At 32.7% G+C, this 25,343-nt stretch overlaps 2 protein-coding genes across 3 annotated transcripts in view; one reads left to right on the plus strand and one right to left on the minus strand.

Annotated features, from left to right (window-relative positions):
• Positions 1-14,277, minus strand: part of LOC132721604 (uncharacterized) — a 31,241-nt gene extending 16,964 nt beyond the window's left edge. Inside the window, exons 1-7 of one of the 2 annotated variants that reach the window (XM_060705924.1) lie at positions 14,082-14,277; positions 12,487-12,652; positions 5,998-6,064; positions 3,854-3,929; positions 3,130-3,225; positions 1,365-1,440; positions 166-373 (exon numbers count right to left, since the gene is read on the minus strand). In XM_060705924.1, coding sequence (XP_060561907.1) covers positions 166-373; positions 1,365-1,440; positions 3,130-3,225; positions 3,854-3,929; positions 5,998-6,064; positions 12,487-12,652; positions 14,082-14,147 — 755 coding nt within the window. In that variant the 5' untranslated portion in view covers positions 14,148-14,277. Of the gene's footprint in view, positions 1-165; positions 374-1,364; positions 1,441-3,129; positions 3,226-3,853; positions 3,930-5,997; positions 6,065-12,486; positions 12,653-13,877; positions 14,006-14,081 lie in introns of those variants that run through there. The other variant, XM_060705925.1, reaches the window with a different exon arrangement.
• A 35-nt stretch (positions 14,278-14,312) lies between these two features.
• Positions 14,313-25,341, plus strand: LOC132721605 (COMM domain-containing protein 7-like). Its single transcript, XM_060705926.1, has 7 exons — positions 14,313-14,558; positions 18,014-18,067; positions 19,529-19,631; positions 21,796-21,852; positions 22,486-22,614; positions 23,388-23,486; positions 24,801-25,341. Exons 1-7 carry the CDS (start codon positions 14,469-14,471, stop codon positions 24,875-24,877), a joined length of 609 nt encoding a protein of 202 aa, XP_060561909.1. The 5' UTR covers positions 14,313-14,468; the 3' UTR covers positions 24,878-25,341.
• Positions 25,342-25,343: the final 2 nt, after the last annotated feature.

A 25,343-nucleotide genomic window follows, 5' to 3' on the forward strand; every position in this document is an offset into this window, starting at 1 on the left:
AGATATCTTAACGGAAGTCACCACAGACTTTTCTTTCCTAGGAATTAAAGGTAACATTTCTCATGGTTACGGGTGTCTAAACAATGTTCAGAAAATAAACATGTTAATCTCTCAATAATACACAACATGGGATGACATTTAATGTACAAAAACAAACAATAATACCTCACAAATCTAACAGCTTCCATTAATGCAGTTGTGTCCCTGTCTTGGTCAAGTGCATTAGGGTCGTACCCATAATCCAACATCATTTCTACCACATCTTTGTAGCCCCTTATCGAGGCCTCAATCATGGCTAATGTGTTTGAACGTGTAGATTTTCTTTTGCACTCCTCCAGATTCTGATCATGATCCAATAAAACTGATACTGCATCTGTTGTAGGTATATATGGATAATATATACAGGATCTTTCATAAATTGTCATATTGCTAAACTAATTTATATTAACCTTTATCACACTAAATATCATTATACAGACTTGTCCATCTTTTGATCTGGACCAAACCATTGATCATTTTTAGGGAAAATTTGAAATATATGCTGGCCCAAAAACTAAAAGTGCAGACCTTGATCAGACAGCATGAATGTTCCAGCTGATCTTGGTCTGCACTAGACACATGGATAGAATTTGTTGCCACTTCAGACTAAGACTTAATAACATTGTAGCTTCAAGCAGTCATTGGTTGAAAGCCATAAAATGAAATCTACAGAATTGAGAAAAACCAACATGTAAAAAAAGGAGGTGACTGACCAACAATTTATAAAATATGTAGAATTCTCTTGAAGCCTCTGAATTATGATTAGAATCTCCTACAGTTTTCTGAAATGTTGATAACTTATTTTGTAGCCTTCTGAAATCAGAACTGATAAAATGCACGCTTATGAAGTTGGTCTAAGATCTTTATGAAGTACCTAAACAACCACATAACATAATAAGTGATTATTTGTTTTTTTTATAATTTAGACAGTACAACAAATCTGATATCAAAACAAATACAGACAGCATGGTTGTAAAATGATTTTGTACCAATACTGATCTGAACTTACTTTATCTTTAAATAACTACAGCTTTCTAATTCTCCCTAAAAATCAGTTGATAAAGCAATAGAGGACAAATAATGGTAAGCATAATAAGCAAACTGCACTGAACCAATTTTTTATAGCAGTACATTAGGGTAACTGTTTAGCGGAAACTTGGCAGAGCCTTGTTTCAACCATTAACAGTTACCCTCAAGCTAGATATCCTGGTCTGTACCTGCAGCCAGTGTAAGATCATTATACTCTACTGAGGTACTGTTTTTTAGAAGAATTTTCTGAATAAAGAAAGGGCTATATACTGGATAAAGTAAGTATATTGAATCACCTGTTTTATTAAACATGGCTGCTATATCTAATGGTGTCTTCCCATCTTTGTTAAACAACATATGATCTGCATCTTTCTGTAATATATGTAAGATGATGATACAAATTAAATCTATGACAATGCATCAGGTTTGTTCAAAAATATAAACAATGATCAATATATCATTGTCATACTGACAATAATTTCTGTGACTTTAAAACCCTTGGTTTGAAAAAATGTACAATTTGGTAAGGAAGGTACACCATTGACATCCTGAAGCCTGGAGTAAATATGATATCAACCATTATATATCAAAGTCAATACCGTTTTTGCTTGTTATTATTGAGAAAAATATAGAAAGAGATAATAAAAACAAGACAAACTGTATCTTTTATAACTATACACAACACCCTTTGACTGTCCAAGGTCAATTAAGCAACATACAGACCGACCCTTCAAGTAGATAGTCAGTCATACCAGCATACACATCAATGCTCCCAAGATCCAACATTATTGAATGTTAAATTTTAATATTTAAACCCCCTAAACAGCAAATGGCGAGTTCCAAATTTAGAGCAGGGCAAGTCCATTATTGAAATTCATCAGAGTAAGGGTTGAAATATTCTTGAATATAAAGGAAGTTTTATCTGATATTATATTAAGTTCAACTGACTTCCTTATAAAGTATTTATTTGAAATAATAATGAATAAAAGAAATATAAGGAAATTTACTATCATAAATTCAATGTAGAATTTGCGTGGTTGTGACTAACCCAATTTGTAATATAACTCTTGTTATTTATCTTTCAAGTGGCAATGGTCTAGATTCTAGATTATGTATTATATGTGAATGTTTGAGCATAATATGTACTATACTCACCTGTTAAAGTTTGAGCAGTACGTGTACTCTCCTTTCCTAAACAAGTTTGAGCATTATGTGTTCTCTACTTTCCTGTAAAAATTTGAGCATTATGTGTACTCTACAAACTTGTAAAAGATTGAGCATTATTATGTACACTATACTCACCTGTAAAAGTTTGAGCAATATGTGTACTCTACTCACCTGTAAAGTTTGATCTTTATGTGTGCTCTACTTACTTGTAAAAGCTTGAGCATTATGTGTATTCTACTTACTTGTGAAAGTTTGATCTTTATGTGTACTCTACTCACCTATAAAAATTTGATCTTTATGTGTACTTTACTCACCTGTAAAAGTTTTATCTTTATGTGTACTCTATTCACCTGTAAAAGTTTGATCTTTATGTGTAGTCTACTCACCTGTAAAAGTTTTATCTTTATGTGTACTTTATTCACCTGTAAAAATTTGATCTTTATATGTACTCTATTCACCTGTAAAAGTTTGATCTTTATGTGTAGTCTACTCACCTGTAAAAGTTTTATCTTTATGTGTACTTTATTCACCTGTAAAAGTTTGATCTTTATGTGTACTCTATTCACCTGTAAAAGTTTGATCTTTATGTGTAGTCTACTCACCTGTAAAAGTTTGATCTTTAGGTGTACTCTACTCACCTGTAAAAGTTTGCTCTTTATGTGTACTCTACTTACCTGTAAAAGTTTAATATTTATGCTTTCTCCGCTCAACTGTAAAAGTTTGATCTTTATGTTTTCTCCACTCAACTGTAAAAGTTTGATCTTTATGTGTAGTTTTCTCACCTGTAAAAGTTGATCTTTATGTGTACTCTACTCACCTGGAAAAGTGTGATCTTTATGTACACTCTACTCACCTGTAAAAGTTTAATCTTTATACAGTATGTATTCAACTTACCTGTAAAAGTTTGAGCATAATGTGTACTCTACTCTCATAGGTTGCCTGGCAGGCTATATGTAATGCCGTGTTCTCATCACTATTCTGTATGTTTACCTGAATAACACAATACACAACACGATAAAGAAGTTTCCCTTTAGGTTTATTCAGAAAATATTTAAAATTGTAAAACAATGTCAAGTGAATAAATGAGGTAATTAAGTAGCATATATGTATAACATTACATTAAATTATATTAAATGCCAAATATGTACATTGTATAAAATTGCCTGCAACTTTGTATCTAGGTAGAATCATATGGATTGGGAATAAAAATACACTTCTTTCTTCATATTTCAAATGTAAATTTTCCCCCTATCTGGATTCATGCAGTTTTGTAGGTAAAATACATGTATGTTATTTGTATGTTTTGATAAGATGTCAATGGCTGAGTGATAAATATTGTTGACTTCAAACCACTTGTGTCCCTGACCCCTGTAAGTTTGAATCCCACCAGGGACTTTTGATTCTTTTATGTGAGGAAGCTATCCAGCTAGCTTATAGAACACCAGTGGTTTTACTCAAGTGCCCACTTATGCCTGATACAGGCAGGGACACCTGGAGGCCTTCCTCCATCAGTAAAGCTGGTATGTTGCCATATGACCTGTTCTGTATTGTTGTGACGTAAAACCCAACCAAAAAATATTTTGCTTATGATAAAAGTTTCATCTTATTTTACATTTACCCTTGCTTTGTTGTTTAGGAGAATGTCTACCAAGTCAACTTTACCCGCAAACACAGCCATATGAAGGGCAGTATTTCTGCAATAAAATATACACATATTTCAGTATAACTTGTATTTATATAAATCATTTATAACCAGAGATAGTAAGTATTGCCCAGGTTATCCCACAGCCTGTATGGACAAGTGTAAATTTTCAAGAATTTACTATATAAATATCATGCGGACAAAGAATAGCTTCAGATAATGGACAAGTAAGTCAAAATCAGATTTTGCCAGCCCTGCATGTATATCTATGATAAATGTCTGTTTTGAGTTGATATGAATTATATCTCACTGAGAAATGAGCATGACCTTCAGTACTTAAAACTTGGGATTATAAAATACTTTACAATGAAAGTTTAGTTTAATGTTAAATATTCATTTTCAAAATAATCAAAATCTGTGTGCATAATTGAGGATAAATTTCACCTATCAAGTGTGGCAAAACTAAGTCCTTGACACAGAAAATGAAAACATAGAAACTGGCTTCATTCCAGAACATTCTATCAGGAAATCACTCCAAATGCTGCCCATGTGGAAATATAAATTTTGTTATTTCAAAAACAGCTTTATTTATCTTCAAAAGTATCTAATTTTGAAGATAACCTAAAACAAACCTGTATTTATTTTTCATTCATACAGGGTACAACTTATTATTTTAAACTCATTTGAACTTGGTATAGCTAGATATCTATACAATTTATACTTTTTTATGTAAAAAGGTGTGTTATGAACAGCTTAGGTTGCTTGAAAATAGGTGATGTTCACAATACGCAAATTTTGTTTTAATGCATCACTTATCATAAAAGTTTTTTGTCATATGTCCTAATATATCTGTTTTGTACCCTTCTTTCTTGATCACAACAAACTTCTGTGTTTGATCTTTTTAACATATTGAAACATAAGTTTGACCCCTTAATGACTTTGAACTCCAAGGTCAAGTTCAAGGTCAATATTTCAAAGAAGGAAATTTCAAATTTCCATATTTTTTTGTATCCTTTAGAAGATTTAGAATGAGGAATTATATTCTTACTGATACTTTACTAAATGTATGATAAAAATGTATCATTTTTCCTTTAAAGGGACTCCACCAAGGTTTCTTGACATGACAGGACTGGAAATATTTTTCTCGCAATGTGAGTACTACTTAATGTAGATCTATACCATTACTTGTGTGCAAATTTTCAGATTGTTCCCTAACCACATTTTTCCAAAATAATAATTTTTATTGTATAAAATGACCAGAATATACTCAAATTGAGCTCAGAGTTGCAATTTCGCTTTTCAATTAAATTCTGACTAAGTACATGTATATTTCTTTATCATTCTTTGCAGATGTTTCATTTTTAAGTTTTTCACTTAAACTACCTGATCTAAATTATGATCTATGTAAAAATTTCTGACTTCTCAAGTTTTTTGACCTCGGTAGAGCTCCTTTAGTGTCATCTGTTACGATTTTTTACAGCATAAGCATCTTAATGTCATCATCTGATACATGTATATCATATATATCATATAAGTATTTTTCATAAACACTTAAACATTTTAATTTCAACTTCCTTAAATGACAACTTATCTTACTAATTATTCTAGCAAGAAACATGATATTCATGATTAAATCTGTTGACACCTCTTAAACCTTTTTCCTGCTAAATTTAAACTACTGAAATACCCACATTTAAAACTGGAACAGTCCATTTTAATTCTAAGGGGTTTTAGCATCAGAATAATAAATTAACCCTGTTAGAACTAAAACTGAAAGTGATAAGCCCTTGCCATCAGTATTGAGCCAGACTAGCTCTCCATGCAGTCTGACCAGGCTTTATACTGTTGTCTGACACATTTCTAATTTTCATCTTGATATACCCAAAAAATGATAATGGACAGTTCCAAAATTGGAAGCTACACATGTCCATTTAAGAAATTCAGCAGCTTAAGGAGCCAACAGTATAGGTGCTTGACAAAACTACAGACGTGCAGACGATCTAGTTAAATACATGTACTAATGACACTGGCATGCTATAATCATTAATTAGCAATCTAATTAAAGGTTAAGATAAAAACATGCATGATAATGTAGCATGATTTTTATGACAGTTACTTACCCTTTAACATCCTGGCAATTGACATCGGCAGAATGAAACAATAAATCTTCTACAATATCTTTGTTTCCTAAAAAACAACAAGAGGGCCATGATGGCCTTAAGGTCGCTCACCTGTATGTAGGCCCCCGGAGCGGGGCCAGTTTAAACCCCAGAGCTTTTATTTGAACAAACTTGGAAGACAACTATAAGAAGACGTTTCATGATGTACACACTTATAATGAAAAACAATGATCTGCCCTCCCCTACCCCCGGCAGGGCCAATTTTAACCAAGGGCTTTTATTTGAACAAACTTGGTAGACACCCATAAGAAGATGTTTCATGCTAAACATCTAAGCTGTAGCTCATTGTGTTTTTTTAAAGAAGATTTTTTAAAGTTTTTACTATACACATATAGTTAAAAACAATGACACCCCTGGGGCGGGGCCAGTTTTGACCCCAGGGCTTTTATTTGAACAAACTTTGTAGACACTTACTAGAACATGTTTCATGCTTAATATCTAAACTCTAGCTATTTAGGTTTTTTCAAAGAATACTTTTTAAGTTTTTGATATACACATATATAAGGAAAATCAATGACCCCCGGGGCGGGACCAATTTTGACCCCAGGGCTCTTATTTGAACAAACTTGGTAGACACCCATTAGAACATGTTTCATGCTAAATATCTTAGCTCTAGCTCTTTGAGTTCTTTAAAAGAAGATTTTTTAAGTTTTTACTATATACATGTACATATAGGGAAAATCAATGACCCCCTGGGGCGGGGCCAATTTTGACCCCAAGGCTTTTATTTGAACAAACTTGGTAGACACCCATTAGAACATGTTTCATGCTAAATATCTTAGCTCTAGCTCTTTGAGTTCTTTAAAAGAAGATTTTTTAAGTTTTTACTATATACATATAGGGAAAATCAATGACCCCCTGGGGCGGGGCCAATTTTGACCCCAAGGCTTTTATTTGAACAAACTTGGTAGACACCCATTAGAACATGTTTCATGCTAAATATCTTAGCTCTAGCTCTTTGAGTTCTTTAAAAGAAGATTTTTTAAGTTTTTACTATATACATATAGGGAAAATCAATGACCCCCTGGGGCGGGGCCAATTTTGACCCCAGGGCTTTTATTTGAACAAACTTGGTAGACACCCATTAGAACATGTTTCATGCTAAATATCTTAGCTCTAGCTCTTTTGGTTCTTTAAAAGAAGATTTTTTAAGTTTTTACTATATACATATAGGGAAAATCAATGACCCCCTGGGGCGGGGCAATTTTGACCCCAGGGCTTTTATTTGAACAAACTTGGTAGACAACCATTAGAACATGTTTCATGCTAAATATCTTAGCTCTAGCTCTTTTGGTTCTTTAAAAGAAGATTTTTTAAGTTTTTACTATATACATATAGGGAAAATCAATGACCCCCTGGGGCGGGGCAATTTTGACCCCAGGGCTTTTATTTGAACAAACTTGGTAGACAACCATTAGAATATGTTTCATGCTAAATATCTTAGCTCTAGCTCCATGAGTTCTTTCAAAGAAGATTTTTAAATTTTTACTATATGCATACAGGGAAAATCAATGACCCCCTGGGGCGAGGCCAATTTTGACCCCAGGGCTTTTATTTGAACAAACTTGGTAGACACTCATTAGAAGATGTTTCATGCTAAATATCTTAGCTCTAGCTCTTTGGGTTCTTTAAAAAAAGATTTTTTAAGTTTTTACTATATGCATATAGGGAAAATCAATGACACCCTGGGGCGGGGCCAATTTTGACCCCAGGGCTTTTATTTGAACAATCTTGGTAGACACTCACTAGAAGATGTTTCATGCCAAATATCTAAGCTCTAGCTCTTAGAGTTCTTTAAAAGGAGATTTTTTAAGTTTTTACTATATGCATATAGGGAAAATCAATGACCCCCTGGGGCGGGGCCAATTTTGACCCCAGGGCTTTTATTTGAACAAACTTGGTAGACACTCATTAGAAGATGTTTCATGCTAAATATCTTAGCTCTAGCTCTTTGGGTTCTTCAAAAGAAGATTTTTTAAGTTTTTACTATATGCATATAGGGAAAATCAATGACCCCCTGGGGCGGGGCCAATTTTGACCCCAGGGCTTTTATTTGAACAATCTTGGTAGACACTCACTAGAAGTTGTTTCATGCCAAATATCTAAGCTCTAGCTCTTTCGGTTTTTTAAAAGAAGATATTTAAAGTTTTTCCTTTTGGTTGCCATGGCAACCAGAGTTCTGCATGGAATTAAATTCTTTGAACAATTTTTAAAGGTGACCACCAAAGGAACATTCCTGTGAAGATTGGATGAAATTGGCTGAGTGGTTTATGAGGAGATGTCATTTAAAGTAAAAGTTTACCGACGGACGACGGACGGACGCCGGACGACGGACGGACGCCGGACGAAAAGCGATCACAAAAGCTCACCCTGTCACTTTGTGACAGGTGAGCTAACAAGAGCTGTCGGTAGGACAGCACGCTAGACTATTCTAATTGCTTGATAGTAAAAGAGCCTTGATAATGTTAAATTTTTTAAGTTCACAAAAGGGCTAATTTTTTTTTATAAATTCATGTTATAGGTCTTAGAGAGAGTCTAATTATACAGTATTGGCTTGACTATTTGGAAGGTAATGTCACAAGGGTGCTTTATTGAGTATAATGATACTAATTACCTATGAATACATAAAATTGACAGAAAAGGTACAAAGGCTTGTTATTAAGATGTTTTATCAAGTAAATCACTGCTTTATTATTACGAATGCATAAAATTGTCCCAAAAAAGGCACAAACCCTTCAGTAGTTATGGAGATAACAGCTTACAAGCAAAACTTTACCATGAATTTTTTAAGTTGAAAAAAGGAAGAAAAATCAGCCTAAATGCAAGATAGAATTATGGATCTTTGTCAGTGACCTACAATTCTGACCCTAAATGCATATGTGAAGTTTTAAATAAGTATCTTTAATAGTTATTGAGATATGTAAAACTTGCATGTAAACATTAAGACTAAGTAGAAAAGGGGATATGAATCAGCCTTAATGCAAGATAGAGTTATGGAACTTGGTCAGTGACATACAATTATGACCCTCAAATTATAACCCTAAGTACATGTGTAAAGTTTCAAGTAAATATCTTTGAAGACCTTTAACCAAAATCTCTAAGTTTCAAAGGGGCAAATAATAATTAATTCTGCAAATATTGCAGACAGAGATATGCAATTTAGCAAAATGATGTACATTGTTACTATAAAAAAGAATTGTAAATTTCAAATGAATATCTCAAGCAATAATTGAGATATTTGACTTTACAAAAAAACTTTAACCAAAATTTCTAAGTTTCAAAGGGGCATAATTCTGTCAATATTGTAGGCAGAGTTATCCAACTTGTCAATCTGATGTACCTTGTTCCTATAAATAAGTATTGTAAGTTTCAATTGAATATCTCAAGCAATAATTGAGATATTTGTCTTTACAAAAACTTTAACCAAAATTTCTAAGTTAAAAAGGGGCATAATTCTGTCAATATTGTAGGCAGAGTTATCCAACTTGTCAATCTGATGTACATGTACCTTATTACTATTAATAAGTATTTTAAGTTTCAATTGAATATCTCAAACAATAATTGAGATATTTGTCTTTATAAAAAACTTTAACCAAAATTTCTAAGTTAAAAAGGGGCATAATTCTGGCAATATTGTAGATAGAGTTATCCAACTTGTCAATCTGATGTACCTTGTTACTATAAATAAGTATTGTAAGTTTCAATTGAATATCTCAAGCAATAATTGAGATATTTGACTTTACAAAAAACTTTAACCAACGCAGACGCCGACGCGGACGCTGACGCCGACGCCGGGGCGACTACAATAGCTCTCATATTCTTCGAATAGTCGAGCTAAAAACAACAATAAAGTAATAATTCTTTGGAGATATTCAATTTTTGCATGATTATATATATTTAACAACCTGACCATCTAATAAGATAACCAGGCCTATTCTCTAGGATACACTTGAAATAGAGAAACTGTTTCACAAAATACCTTAATTGGCAATTAGTAAAAAAAAAGGAAATTCAAATTATCAAAAAGATAAAAAGAATAAATATAAACCAAAACATTTGACAGAAGGGCAAACATATTCAAACTGATTAAATCCCATAATAAACAAAGTGCTAGGCCTATAAAATGACTTCTGTGGGATTCATTGAAAGTGAGAAAAGAATTTCTTCTAGTTCTGTTTGCTTCCTTGTGGAGGGTGTGGAGAAAGTAGGAAAATATGGAAACTCTAGTTATTCTGGTGACCCCAGATGACCTTTCAAACACAACTGAAATTCCCCCACAACAAAAAATTGCTGACTCTTTTAACCGTTAACCTGTTTAAATTAACAGTAATTACCCTTTGTCACCAGTATATAGCCAGGCCAGCCTGTATATGCAGTGTAACAAGACTTTATACTGTTGACTGACCAACTTTAGATTTTCACCTTGATATAATGGACACTTCAAAAATATATGCTGGAAAGGTCATTTTAATGAATTCAGCAGGTCAGTCTAATTAATTTCAGTAGGACAATCAAATAAATTCAGCTGGTCAATTTAATGAATTCAGCGGGTCAGTGTAATAAATTCAGCAGGTAAATCTCATAAATTCAGCATGTCCTTTTCATTAATTTTAATAAATTCAGCAGCTCAATCTAATAAATTCAACATGTCAATCTCTACATGTAGAAAATTAAGCTGGTATTTAATTCAATAAATTCAGCAGGTCAATTTAATAAAGTCAGCAGGTAAATCTAATAATTCAGCAGGTCATTTGAAGCAATTTAAATTAATTCAGCAAGTCAATTTTATAAATTTAGCAGGTAAATATAATAATTCAGCAGGTTATTTTAATTAATTCAGCAGATCAATTTAATAAATTCAGGTCAACCTCATAAATTCAGCAGGTCATTTTGATCAATTTTAATTAATTCAGCATGTCAATCTAATTAATATAGCAGGTAAATCTTCATGTAGTAAATTGACTAAATTCAGCTGGTAAATTGACTAAATTCAGCGGGTAAATTGACTAAATTCAGCTGGTAAATTGACTAAATTCAGCTGGTAAATTGACTAAATTCAGCTGGTAAATTGACTAAATTCAGCTGGTAAATTGACTAAATTCAGCTGATAAATTGACTAAATTCAGCAGGTCAATTCAATAAATTCAGCAGGTAAATTTAATAATTCTGCAGGTCAATTTAATAAATTCAGCAGGTCAATCTAATTAAGTCAGCAGGTCAATCTACATATAGTAAATTCAGCTGGTAAATTGAATAAATTCAGCAGGTCAATTTAATAAATTCAGCAGGTAATTCTTTTAGTAATACAACAGCAGGTCATTTTAATTAATTTCAATTAATTCAGCATATCAATCTAATAAATTCAGCAGGTCAGTCTCATAAATTCAGCAGGTCTATGTAAAAAATTCAGCAGGTCAATTCAATCAATTCAGCAGGTAAAAGTTTAATTTATTCCCACTATAATCTGATAACACTTCATTAAATGACATGTTCAAAGTGACTAAAAGAAAATCTTTAACTATTGAAAACTTCCTTATTCAAGAAAACAAATACAATCACTGACAGAAATTCCAGTGTGATTAATAGAGCAACTTATATTAAGGAAACTATAAACTCGGATTTAATGTGAAAGCTTTCATTCACTGAGTCATATTCTAATCCATTCATGTAGTACTTTTATTTTATTTTCTAAACAACTGACTTTTTTCTCTAGGGATACTTTTTGATAGCATGCAAAAAAAAGCAAACAAATATTAAGCCACAATCTGCGTCAGAAGCAATTCATTTTCAAGATAAGGCATGGATTTTTAGAAAAGTAATGACATTATGCACCTAAATTAGTCTGTCAAATATCTTTCTTTGAAAATTTATAACATGTCCCGATTCTATGTTTGCAATATAATACTGAGAAGTATTGTCACAAGTTTCACACTAATATTAAATAAAGATCTAACTTTTTATAATCAGATATACATTTTGGACAAATCACTACTAACAATGTCTTTAATATGAACATAATTATAAGGGCTAAAATCCAAGGCTTCTTTACCGAGACTTACATCATTATATCAATGCTCGATAAGTAAAAAGGAATTTCAAATAATCAATCTGAGCACATTACATCTATAAGATATTATTTTCTTTGATTGGGTTTTACATCTAACCAACAAAACTTTTCAGCTTTACTGGTGGAGGAAGACCTCAGATGCCCTACCATGCATTATTTCAGGCACGAACAGACACCTGAATTGAACCATCAATGTTCTATAAGCTAGTTTGATAGCTTCCTCACAATGAAAGATTCCAAAGTCCCTTGTGGGATTCTTACCCACATTTGTGAGAAGCAAGTGATTTGAAGTCAAAGACTTTAACCACTTGACCATGGATGCCCCCTTTTAAGATATTGAGAATGGTAAGGTAAAAGCATACCATTAAGAACAGCTATAATTAGAGGTGTATAGCCAGTACTCTCCTCGTGACAGTCTATGTTTACATGAGCTAGTTTGAGGCGTATTCTTCCTCCAGGTGTTGATTGATCTTCTACAATGCCTAGCTTCTTTGATGAATTACGACCTTTCTCAGGAGATAGATATTTCTGAAACAGTCAAATTATGCTTAAAATTAAACCTGTAACAGATTTCTTAAAAGTTAAATAAGATTTCTCTTTTACTTTTATTCTAATGTAAACTGATACCTTGACAATAAATATAAAGGGCTTTGACAGTCAGCATGTGGAACAGCTATTTATAAAGAACAATTGTGCATTTCATACATGTACTTGATGTAGGGAAAAACTATTTTTTGTTCATTGTTTAGATATATTACGTTATGTAGGTAACTAAATTATGCTTTACCTTCAAAGAGACATAGATATAATTTTGGGCTGGTGATGTCTTTTTCCAACAGTTCGATAGTATGAAAAATAGTCTGTAAAATGGGTCAAACCTTTCATGCTGTATTGATTAGGCTACTTGGGTCCAAGCTCAAACTGGTTCTGGCTTCCATAACTTAAATTGCCACTTTTATGATTTTCAACATTGTACAAATAGGTCTAGCAATTAGGGCTGTCATTGAATATTGCCATATTGATATATCATAGCAATACAAGTTAAAATTTATTTATTTCTGTTACTGAATATACCTCTCTATTTGCCTAATAAGAGAAAATGCTTTTTCCAGTTTTCTTGGCTAACTTGAACGACAAAAATAACAGAAAAAACAAACTTTCTGCAAGTTTGAAGTACATATTTGTAATGTCTAATACCAGCATGCATAACACCATGATCCCAATTAATACAGGGAAGTAAAAACCCGGGCCCGCAAAGCGGGCCTGGCCTTTGACTTACCCGGCTTTAAACTTCATGTGTTTATTTAAAAGAAAATGAAAAAAAAAAACAATTAAAAAATATATAGAATTCTATACCTATCAATGAAATTTTCAGTGTCAGTTCTAGTTGGCTGCCGCCATTTACAATGTAACTCAATGATAATAGGTGGGGTATTCCGATAACGGAACAAATCTCAACTTATTGATTCATAATAATCGTCGAGTGTTCCAAGTGAAAACGGAAGTGGTGCATGAAATGATGAATGACACCTTTAGAACAGAAAAATGAAAGAAACTTTTTTAACAACTGCCCCGTTCATAGGCTTTACCTAATTTCATATTAACACATATTTATATGTTTTTCATTGTACATCTACTGCCAAAGTCGATGTTTCGATATATCACCGATATTTGTCTCCAGTAGCAATACTATTAAAACTGTTTCATGAAGTCTTTTCAGCTAAGCTTAAAATTCAAAACTTCAAGTTTTTACCTGTAGTCCACACCTGTAAAGTTTTGATGTGTTCAGTACAGTTTACAATGAATAAGAAGCAAAACTAACGATGAAAAAAGTTTTATGAATGATATCTATTACTTTTAAATGTAAAAACATATACGAAAATAAAACATGACGGGCCAGGCCCCACCTGTAAAAAAGCATAATTAATTTGACAGCTCACGAAATTAAATGACTCACCAAAAATTTAGTTCTGTTATTATCTTTCACGGTTTTCAGCAAATCTGATTCTTTCACGGGCCCCATTTTAAACCATTAACATGGCAAATAAGCAGTTAAATCTTTGTAAGCACTTTTAAACATGTAAATTTATCACTTATTGTCAGTCACGAAAAAGGTAAAAACACTTCCTGTTTACATTTAAACGGTGCTCATAATAATTTTGCATCGTGAACATTAAAAAGTCACTTGATGGACTGAAGACTGAGGAAAACAAATCTAACCTAAACGCATTTTTTGACAAAATTTATGGATGGACAAGTCTTTATTCCCCGAATATTAATGTAGATAAATAAGGAACTTTATTTGCATTTATATATATTAACATTATATTCATTATATCTCAAGATGTCAGGACAAACGTTTCATTTCAGTAAGGAAACGCCTCCCGATTCCATGTTCAGTGACATTCAGACCCTGAATAAGTTTCAGGATGAGGTAATATATTAATATATACCATCTTTTACTGGTTTAGATCCAAAACTTTACAGTCAAACCTGTGCTAAATGCCGTCCCTTATACTTATAAAAAACACCTTAAATTGAGGTTTAGATATCCAGCTTTTATAAACAGGTTTCACTGTATTTAGTGTGTTTTAATCATGTTAATAGGCTTTTAATTATTTTCAGAAATTCAATTCTGTGCTTCAAAAGTATCTACCCTTTGAATTTTGTCTTGTGGAAATTGTGGCATGTCTCATAAAGTGGGTTGGTTTGTAATGGACTTAGTTTCCACGCCTGCAGGACAGGGCGGACCGTGAGACTAGGCGGACCATATATTGGGACAGGGCGGACAGTCACTCGAGACGAGGCGGACCGTAATTTAAAAAAGTATTTATATGTGGACTAATGTAATAAAAGTATTAAATTATTGATGTTTTTGTTCTTCGTTTTAATATTTCAATGCATATATAAAAGTAAAAATATAAAATAAATTTTAAAAGTTCATGTGTAATTGAATATTAATTTGCTGAATGGACGATGTCACTCGAGACGTAAGTATTTAATTGTGGATGATTTTGGTATTCTTTATAATATTTCAATCTAAACCTTTCTATGTAACATATGAAACATATATATACTGAACCAAAAAAGGAAACTTTCGCAAAGTATCATGGCCAGTTGTCAAGGGTACCACATAGATGTACACACTTGTATATATGTAGTAGCTCGTAAAACTCGTTTTGTTTGCAAAATCGGTCAGCTAATCCCCGTATAAAAGCCCGAAATGTTTATTCAACGTAAAAATCGAGTTTCAAAAGGATTGAAAAACTGTACTAACATATCTACATTCAAACTTGGAGAAAGTTTTTTTTTTGTTTCAGTATATTAGAGTAGTTTAAAAAAAAGTTCTCAAGAAATTATTTGTAACTGCGTCGACTTACGCAAGTGATAATTGACCAATTATCGGGATATATGTTATTGTTTGTATAAGGCGCTAACGCTGCTCAAATTGATAAACTTTATTAAACAATTAGACACATAAAAAAAACATATTTTGTTGTGCAATACACGAAATAACAATGATAACGAATAACATCACATTAAAATTATTTGCAATTCAACACAATAACAAAAAAATGAAGTGACATATTTGAAAAACAAAACTATCTTATTAAAATTTACATAATAAGCACAGACATATGAATTAAAATGAACACTGAAATAGAATTTATTAAACAATAAGACACATCAAAGAACTTTTAAAACTAACTGTATTTTATATTTTTAATTGAATATTTGAATTGAAATATCAATACGAAGAACAAAAACATCAATAATTACATTAGTCAACATATAAATACTTTTTAAATCACAGTCCGCCTCGTCTCGAGTGACGGTCCGCCCTGTCCAAAAATACGGTCCGCCTAGTCTCGAGTCACGGTCCGCCCTGGTACGGTCCGCCCTGTCTCACGGTCCGCCCTGTCCGTAATTCGTTTCCACAAGTGTTTCAAATATTAAAAAAACAACAATACAAATGTATCATTTGAAAATTGCTTGAAAAAAATGTTGCTAAGATTAAAAGTGATTTAGTATGAACATTTATATGAATAATAATATTTTTTTTAAAACAGTTTATTATCTGCTATATAAATATAAATTTATATATGTCATATCGGATCATGTATATCACAATTCCCAACGATATCCATATAGAATACAATGCTTTCATGGTTTGTTTTTTGTCTGATACTAAGTACTTTCAACATGATTATCTATTATATTATCCTTTATAGATAAATTCAAATTAAGAAGAGGAAAATATTTTTCAGGGTATAGTCATCAAGGGGTTAAGATCCATTTTGTTTTCAACACCAATAAAGCAAGAATTTTTTTAAGTTGGTCATTAAAAAGGATGATGGAATTAATTAGTTAAATTATACATGTATATGACTACACATTGTAGAGTTTTGAATGCTAAGTAGAAATTAAATTAAATACAGCAGGGGCACCTAAATACACCAGGGACAATTAAATACAGCACACGCATTTGTAAATAGCAGGCACACTTAAATACAGCAGGCAACCTTAAATACAGCAGGCACACTTAAATACAGCAGGGGCACTTATATACAGCAGGGGCACTTAAATACAGCAAGGGCACTTGAATACAGCAGGCACACTTAAATACAAAAGGGCCACTTAAATACAGCAGGGGCCCTTAAATGCAGCAGGGGTACTTAAATGCAGCATGGGCACTTAAATACAGCAGGCGCTCTTAAATACAGTAGACACACTTAAATACAGCAGGGGCACTTAAATACAGCAGGGGCACTTATATACAGCAGGGGCACTTTAATACAGCAGGGGCACTTATATACAGCAGGGGCACTTATATACAGCAGGGGCACTTAAAAACAGCAGAGATACTTAAATAAAGCAGGTGCTCTTAAAACAATAGGCACACTGAAATACAGCAGGGGCACTTATATAGAACAGGGTCACTTTTATACAGCAGGGGCACTTAAATACAGCAGGACACCCTTAAATACAGCAGGTGCACTTAAATACAGCAGACACACTTAAATACAGCAGGGGCACTTGATATAGCAACAGATATACAGCAGACAATACAGCAGAAGCACTTAAAAACAGCAGGGGCAATTAAATACAGCAGGCACCCTTAAATACAGCAGGGGTACTTAAAAACAGCAGGGGCACTTAAATACAGCAGGTGAACTTAAGTACTGCAGAGGCATTTAAACACAGCAAGGGCACTTAAATACAGCAGATGCACTTAAATACAGCAGGCACCCTTAAATACAGCAGGGATACTTAAATACAGCAGGTGAACTTAAGTACTGCAGGGGCATTTAAATACAGCAAGGGCACTTGAATACAGCAGGCACACTTAAATACAAAAGGGCCACTTAAGTACAGCAGGGGCCCTTAAATGCAGCAGGGGTACTTAAATGCAGCATGGGCACTTAAATACAGCAGGCACCCATTATACAGCAGGGATACTTAAATACAACAGGCGCTCTTAAATACAGCAGGGGCATTTAAAATGGAATTTTTTTAAAAAGATGTGTAAGATGTAAACCTAAAATTGAATACGAAAATCAATATTTAGTGAAATTGAGTTTGATTTGATTTGAAGCTCCAGATGAGTCCAAATATTTCAAGATAATCAAACTTGAGAAAAATGTACTAACATTTTGAGAAAAGTTCAAAGATTCTAGTAATTACTAATAATTTACATGTTACACATGATTAAAAACTAATTTCCTCAGTGGTAAAAAACATCACAACATAATAAGACAAACAATAACATAGTGATATTATCTAAATAATGTCTAAAAAAGCATTACAATTTTACATTATTAACAATTAAACATTGTTAACAAAATGTTTTAGAAACTCTATCTGACATGAGTTTTTTTTTTCTTACAGCAATTCAGGCAGCTAACCCAGTTCGTATTTGAATTCTTGACAGACCCAACAAAGGTAAGGCTGTTTGTTTTGATAGTTGTTTACACATTATTTTAATATATTTAAAGTATTATATTTCATTCATTTCAGTACAGATAAAATTCTGTTTTAAAGCTATACCACATATTTGTTGCAACCTATGACAGGAATATAACTGTAGATACATGTACTTGTCATATTTGGATACTGTTTCATGTCATAAAATTGAAAATTACTGGTAGCTCTCTGTTTCCTTAAGAGTTTAGGATAGTAAAAGTGTGAAAATTAAAAAAAATGGCATTGATTGAGTCTTCATTTATTACTATATTGACTGTGTGTGATTGACTTGCTATATTTTGATTTTAAAACTACAGTGCAACCTTCACAGGGAGGCCCTCTGTAGTGCAATTACCTTTCATAACAGCAGAATCAGATCTTCCCAAACTAAACTTTATCACTGAATTTAACCTCTCTAGAGCAATAGCTTTCAGCAACAACTGAAATGTCTGTCTCCCAAAGGGTATTGCACTGCAGAGGTTTTACTATAATTATGTTCATCATCATTATTTAAATGATTTAACCCATTACTTCATGAGCATTTTGTGAAAAATGGCTGTTTTCATTGAAAAGTCTCCCGTTACAAGTTCAAATTGCTATAATACTATAAAAACTGCTTCAACACTAATCAAACTTGGCACAAATGTTCACTGGACCATTGCCCTTGCAACAACATGCTCAGGCTTAAATTTTCTGTTACCATGGCAACGAGGGGACATCTCAAAATTGCCAAAAATCACTATTTTGCGTTGATTTTTTCCATCAAAATTGATTTCAAAGTGCTGCAACTTCACAATGGATTGAGATAGAGTCAAATGCTTTTCAGCCTCGGTTACACGTTACCTTATGATCAATCTGGGGTCATTTACAGCATCTCACAAGTCCAAAATTTTCTTGGCGATGAGGGGGACTCCGCCCCCCTTCTGGCAACCCCCTGATGTAGCTTTTGGTTGGGGGGCTGCGCCGAAAAAGAGGTCACTTTTTTTAACAACATTTCTCAAACAAAAACAAGTGTTTGGGGCTTAAATAAGGCATTTTTCATCATTTGAGACAACAAAAAGGGGGGGGGGTGAAAAAGGCGTTAAAAGGCGTGTATATGAAGTAATGGGTTAAGGTATGACCACCCTCACAGGCACTATATGGAACTGAAAAAGTGACAACATAGGTCAGATATATACCCTAAAGGACACCGGTATGCAAAATTTAAACAAACTCTACAGTACGGAAATGGAGTTATGGCCACTTTTCTGAACATTTATAGCTTGGATGTAAGAAGGGCCCTGTTTCATGTATAACATATACAGCGGGTCATAGTATTGTCTCAGACTGCTGCCCTTAAAAAGCCCCTGCTGTAGTATAAAAGTAGGGAGAATAACCCTGACAAGCCAGTATGATAATAATAGAAAGAATTACTGACTGTAATGTTGCAATTTATTTCAGTCTTCACGTTTGATGTCACAGTTGGATGATTTTGCGGCAGAGAACAATGTCGGAGCAGGTGCCCTTAAAAATGTCTTCAAAAGTATTCTTTCAGTACCTAACAGTAAGTTTATCTCCTTCTTTGTTTTAATTTTAAAACATATTGATATATGTATATCTTTATTTTCCCCCGCCGAAAAATTTCGGCGGAGGATATAGAAATAGTCTCCGTCCGTCCGACCTTCCGTCCGTCCGTCCGCACTCACAGGAGAGTAATTATGTGGCTAGAGGGACAATAGGTTCTCTTTGATGTCATTCATTCCGTAATGCTTTTATGTGGCTATTTTCTTTTGCGTGGCTAAAAGAACAATAGAGAGAACAATAGAGTAGCCACATAATTACTGTCCTGTGAGAACTTCCGTCCTTCCGTCCGACATTTTTGTCTGGAGCATATCTCTAAAAGTATTTGAGTTATCAACTTGAAACTTCATAGGTGGATAGACCTCATTGAGGAGGAGTGCAGTGCACAAGAATGATAACTCTACCTTGCATGATTTTTGAGTTATTGCCCTTTGTTATTTTTCAAAATTGATTTTTGTCCAGAGCATAACTCCAAAAGCCTATGAGATATTAACATGAAACTTCATAGGTGCATAGATCTCACTCAGGAGGTGTGCAGTGCACAAGAATGATAACTCTACCTTTCATAATTTTTGAGTTATTGCCCTTTGTTATTTTTCATACCTAATTTTTCACCTGAGTGGAGCATAACTCAAAAAGTGTTTGAGATATCAACATGAAATGTCATAGGTGGATAGATCTTATTTAGGAGGAATGTTGTGCGCAAGAATGATAACTCTTCCCTATACAATTTTTGAGTTATTGCCCTTTTTTTTTTCATGCTATTTTGTCCAGAGCTTATCTCAAAAAGTATTTGAGGTATCAACTTTAAACTTCAAAGGTGGATGGATCTCATTGAGGGAGAGGTGCAGTGCTTAAGAATGATAACTCTACCCTGCATTATTTTTGAGTTATTGCCCTTTGTTATTTTTTCAAAAATTAATTTTTGTCCAGAGCATAACTCAAAAAGCCTTTGAGATATCAAAATGAGACTTCATAGGTGCATAGATCTCTGACTCAGGAGGTGTGCACTGCACAAGAATGTTAACTCTACCTTTTATAATTTTTGAGTTATTGCCCTTTGTTCTTTTTCATACTTTAATTTTTTCTCAAAAAGTATTTGAGGTATCAACTTGAAACTTCATAGGTGGATAGATTTTACTGAGGAGGGATGCAGCACACAATAATGATAACCTACCCTGCATTATTTTTCAGTAATTGCCCTTTGTTATTTTCAGCCATCAGTATTCGCATAGGTTTCAAATCTGTAATCACTATAGCCATCAGTTTTCATTACCAAAAGACCTCTTAAAATAGAATTATTCCGCTCTACTACATATACATTCTTCCAATGAGCAAACACATTCGGCGGGGGATGGCCATGTTGACATGGCTCTTGTTATTTTATTTACTTTATTGTTGCGTTAGATGGTTAATCTCTGTAGATACTTATTGCCTAATTGTTAAATCCTATTTTTGATTTTTAACACTGGTGACTTGTCAATGTCCCCAGTATAGAGCCAGCCGAGATTGCATCCATGTGTGTAGACAGAAAAGACTCTATTCTCTAGGTTGTCTCACCCATTTTTGGCCAACCCTTAATCATTTGAACTGAAATTGGTTAGCCTTTGCCACCTGTACATAGGCAGGACAGCCCACATTTCTTTTCAGTGTGACCAGGCCATCTACTATTGGCTGACTTCCTAAAAGGGTGGTGGCATGGCGGAGTGGTAAACGCATTGGACTAATAATCTAAGGATCGCTGGCAGTGTGGGTTGAAACCCTGTCAGGGACAAGCTATTGTTTCCATTAGCAAGAAACATTACACACATTGTTTAGTACTGTTTAGTTCCGGTTACAGTTTCAAGAGTGTTTCAGTAAGCTTATAGCTTCCAATACAACTGGAAACGTAAAGAAATTCATATAAAACTGAAACTTATGTGTAATTTTTCATGTTGGATATCCCTAAAATTTGATAAATGGACCAAATCCATAAAAGTCCCATTTATGAATTTCAAGCAAAGTTAAAAGGTTTAAAGAAGAAGGTAAAAACCACTTAAAAAGATTCATCCCTTCTTAAAAGCATTGGAATCTTATGCATACTATTTCAAAATAAAATTTTTGATGTATAATATAGAAAGATTTATCCATATCCTTTACTTTTTCAGGTGCATTAAAGAAAAGTTTAAGCCCATCACAAGTTAAAGAAGATTTAGTTAATTTAGGTAAGAATTCTTCTTTGAGTATTTCTTGTCAATCGTGTTGTTAGTAAAAAATTAGGAAATTTAAAAATAGATATACATTGTATAAAAATGTTAAAAATTGCTTATCTGTCAAGTCATCTACTTTCTTATTGCAATTCAGGGATAGATTGGTTTTCATACACTTTAAAATTGGACATGTTACAGTTGACATGGCCTCAGGAGAACATTAAGGCATTTGAAAGCCTGTTAGTCTTACTGTAATGCTTTCCAATCCCCAAAAAAATCTAAAATCAGCCAATATTATAGCAAATCAGTTAATTCCAGAACATTATTTTTTGAAAAAATCTTGGGTATTAGATTATTTACAATCACTCCTCCTTTATCACTATGTACTGAATTTCGACTATAAATGGCTATAAATTATTTAATACTGAAGATTTTGAAAATTAACATTCTGGAAATTACCCATATTGGCCCATATTAGAATTTTTTGGCGGGAAAGCATTGCAGTAAGACTACCTTAAATGAGCTACTACAATTTGTTTCTTTGAAAATCAATTTTAGCATGATATTTTACACCAATTTTGTTGAGGTTACTAAGTAATATCTTTATTTATTGTATGATATTCTTGTATTTTATTGCTATTTTTACAGGTTTATCAGAGACCAAGGGGGAATATTTTGCTGAGCAGTGGAAGGCAAACCTTGTGGGCTTATCAAGAAGTGCTCTGGGACAGACACTTATGGTGAATCAGCTAGTTGATATGGAGTGGAAATTTGGGGGTAATCTTAAGAAAAAATTATATGAAATATGTAAAGTAAATAAATATGTATTGTAAATGAATATTTAATGTTAATAAATATATATTGTTGCTGAATATGTAAATGAATATACATGTATAATGTTTATGAAAATATAATGTTCATGAATATGTAATGTAAATGAATATATAATGTTAATGAATATATAACATTAATGAATATGAAAATGAATATATAATGTTCATGAATATGTAATGTAAATGAATATATAATGTTCATGAATATGAATATGCAATGTAAATGAATATATAATGGTGATGAATAAAAAATATTCATGAATATATAATGGTAATTAATATATAATGTTCATGAATATGTAATGTTAATGAATATGCAATGTAAATTAAATGTAATGTATATGAGTATTAAATTTGAATGAATATTAAATGGAAATGATTATCATGTTTTTACACTTAACCTGCTTGAACCTCATGTGATAAGCCTTTGCCAACCAGTATAGAGCCAGGCCAGCCTGTACATCCATAGTATTACAGTCTGTCCAGGCAATGTACTGTAGGCTGACTAACATGGTATTTTCATTTTGATATCCCTTAAATTTGTAATGGACGTTTCCAAATATGAAGGCTGGACAAGTCTATGTAAGAAATTCAGCAAGTAAAGCGTGGAGATTCCAGTGCAGGTGTTGTATTTTCATTACATGGTTGATTAAATTTATAACACTATACATATACATGTATTAAACTTTACTGTTTTTCTTGTTTTTGTTTGAACAGTGACGGCTGCCAGTAGTGAGCTTGATAAAGTTGGTAATACATTCCTACAGTTAAAACTGGTCATTAATACAGGAAATGGGGTCACTAATTCATATATGGGTAAGATATGATAGTTTATTTATGTAGATTTAACAAATGTATTGTATGTGTTTTGTTAATCACAACAAGCTATTATATTCAGTTAGATATTAAAAGGTCTGTAGTTCTACAGGGAATTTTGGAATTATGTCTTTATTGTCATTTGGTGCAGCTTGGCCAGGACCCTTGAAAAATTATTCTGAAGCTGTGACAAGTGAGCTAATATGCTGTAAGAGCATATCACATGCTTTGATACCCTATTTTAGAGGGGAAGCAAACAACTACTTATTCCATCTAAAATTCTATATTGGCAATATATAGAGGATATTTGTTTGTTTCAGTGTAAGATCGAAAAATATTTCACCGAGTGAACACCAGATGCAATATTTTCCACAGTGGCGTAGCCCACGAGTGAAAATATAGTAGCTGGGGTTCACGAGTGAAATATTATTTGATCTTACATGTAAACAAACAAATTTTCTGTTTATTTCATGATTTTTAACGATTTTTACACCATTTTACTGATTTTTGCCGCGTAACTCATGCCCTTATCTTCATGACGTCATCAAATAATGACGTTCACAATGTTGAAGCAAAATATAATTCCATGATTATTTTTAGATTTTAGAGTTTTTCAACACAACGTTCGTAAATATTTACGAACTACAGTTATCACGTACATTTGTTATTATGATGACACATTCCGCTGAAAAAAACATTCATTAATGATAAATATCTTATTTTTAGGCCAAATATAGTTCGGCTACTGTGAAATTATATTTGGTAATCATTACTGTGAAATTATCAGAATATAATTAACCGTTATAATTCAGTAATCTACTGCAAAACATGTAATAAAACATGATATTTCATATTGATGTTGATATTTCATCATGATAATTCCAAAGAGCGGAACCTGAGATTTATGTTGCTCATTTAAGGAAGAAAATAATTGTCATATGACAATTTTTGTTGAAAGATACATACAAAATGTATTCAGATTTTGACATGAGAACATGTTCTTTTATGAGATGTGGAATTATTTAGTTGAGAACATGTTGAATCCTGTCAGGGACTTCAGATTCTTTCATGTGAGAAAGCTATGTCGGTGATTCAATTTAACTGCTGTTTGTACCTGAAATAATGCACAGAGGGGCAACTTAGGTCTTCTTCCACCAGAAAATCTTGAAAGTTGCCATATTACCTATACAGTGTTGGTACAATATAAAACCTAACCAAAAAAATCATGAACATGTTTTTATACTTTATATTCTATTGAGATTTAATGAATGTTTTGCATGTTAACTTTTAAAAATCATAATATTGTATTTTCAGAATTGACTTTACCACAGTTCTACTCATTCCTTCATGAGATGGAAAAGGCCAAAGCAAGTTTAGAATATCTTAGTTAGTGTAGCTGGAGAATGTTATCAGAATGTTAGAGACTGTAAAAATTATACCACCGCTGTATTATAAAAGATATAAAATTCTTATTCACAGGGATTTCTGATGTTAGAAAATGTATTTATATCCTAATATGATCTAGAAATTTGGGAACAATTATACTGAATTTTAGGATTGTTCTAAAAAAAGTGTAATAATTATCATGTTTATTTAGATTTTTCTATCCAAATTTTCTGTTTGCTTATAAATTGTATAAATTTTAACCATAAAACAACAAAAAGCCTATGTAACTATTCTAAATTCAAATGATAAAGCCTCTGGTTGTCATAGAAACATATAGGTATGATTTATTTGCAAAGTGAGCACCAGAGAGATATTGACAATAAAGGTAAATTATCTATCTTGAATTAGTGGAATAATGTGCAATGTTTTCTTATGTTTTTATATATGATTAAATATATTTTAATGATAACT

Source organism: Ruditapes philippinarum, unplaced genomic scaffold (assembly GCF_026571515.1).
Source record: "Ruditapes philippinarum isolate M1 unplaced genomic scaffold, ASM2657151v2 ctg1656_1_1_1_1, whole genome shotgun sequence".
Lineage (NCBI taxonomy): Eukaryota > Metazoa > Mollusca > Bivalvia > Venerida > Veneridae > Ruditapes > Ruditapes philippinarum.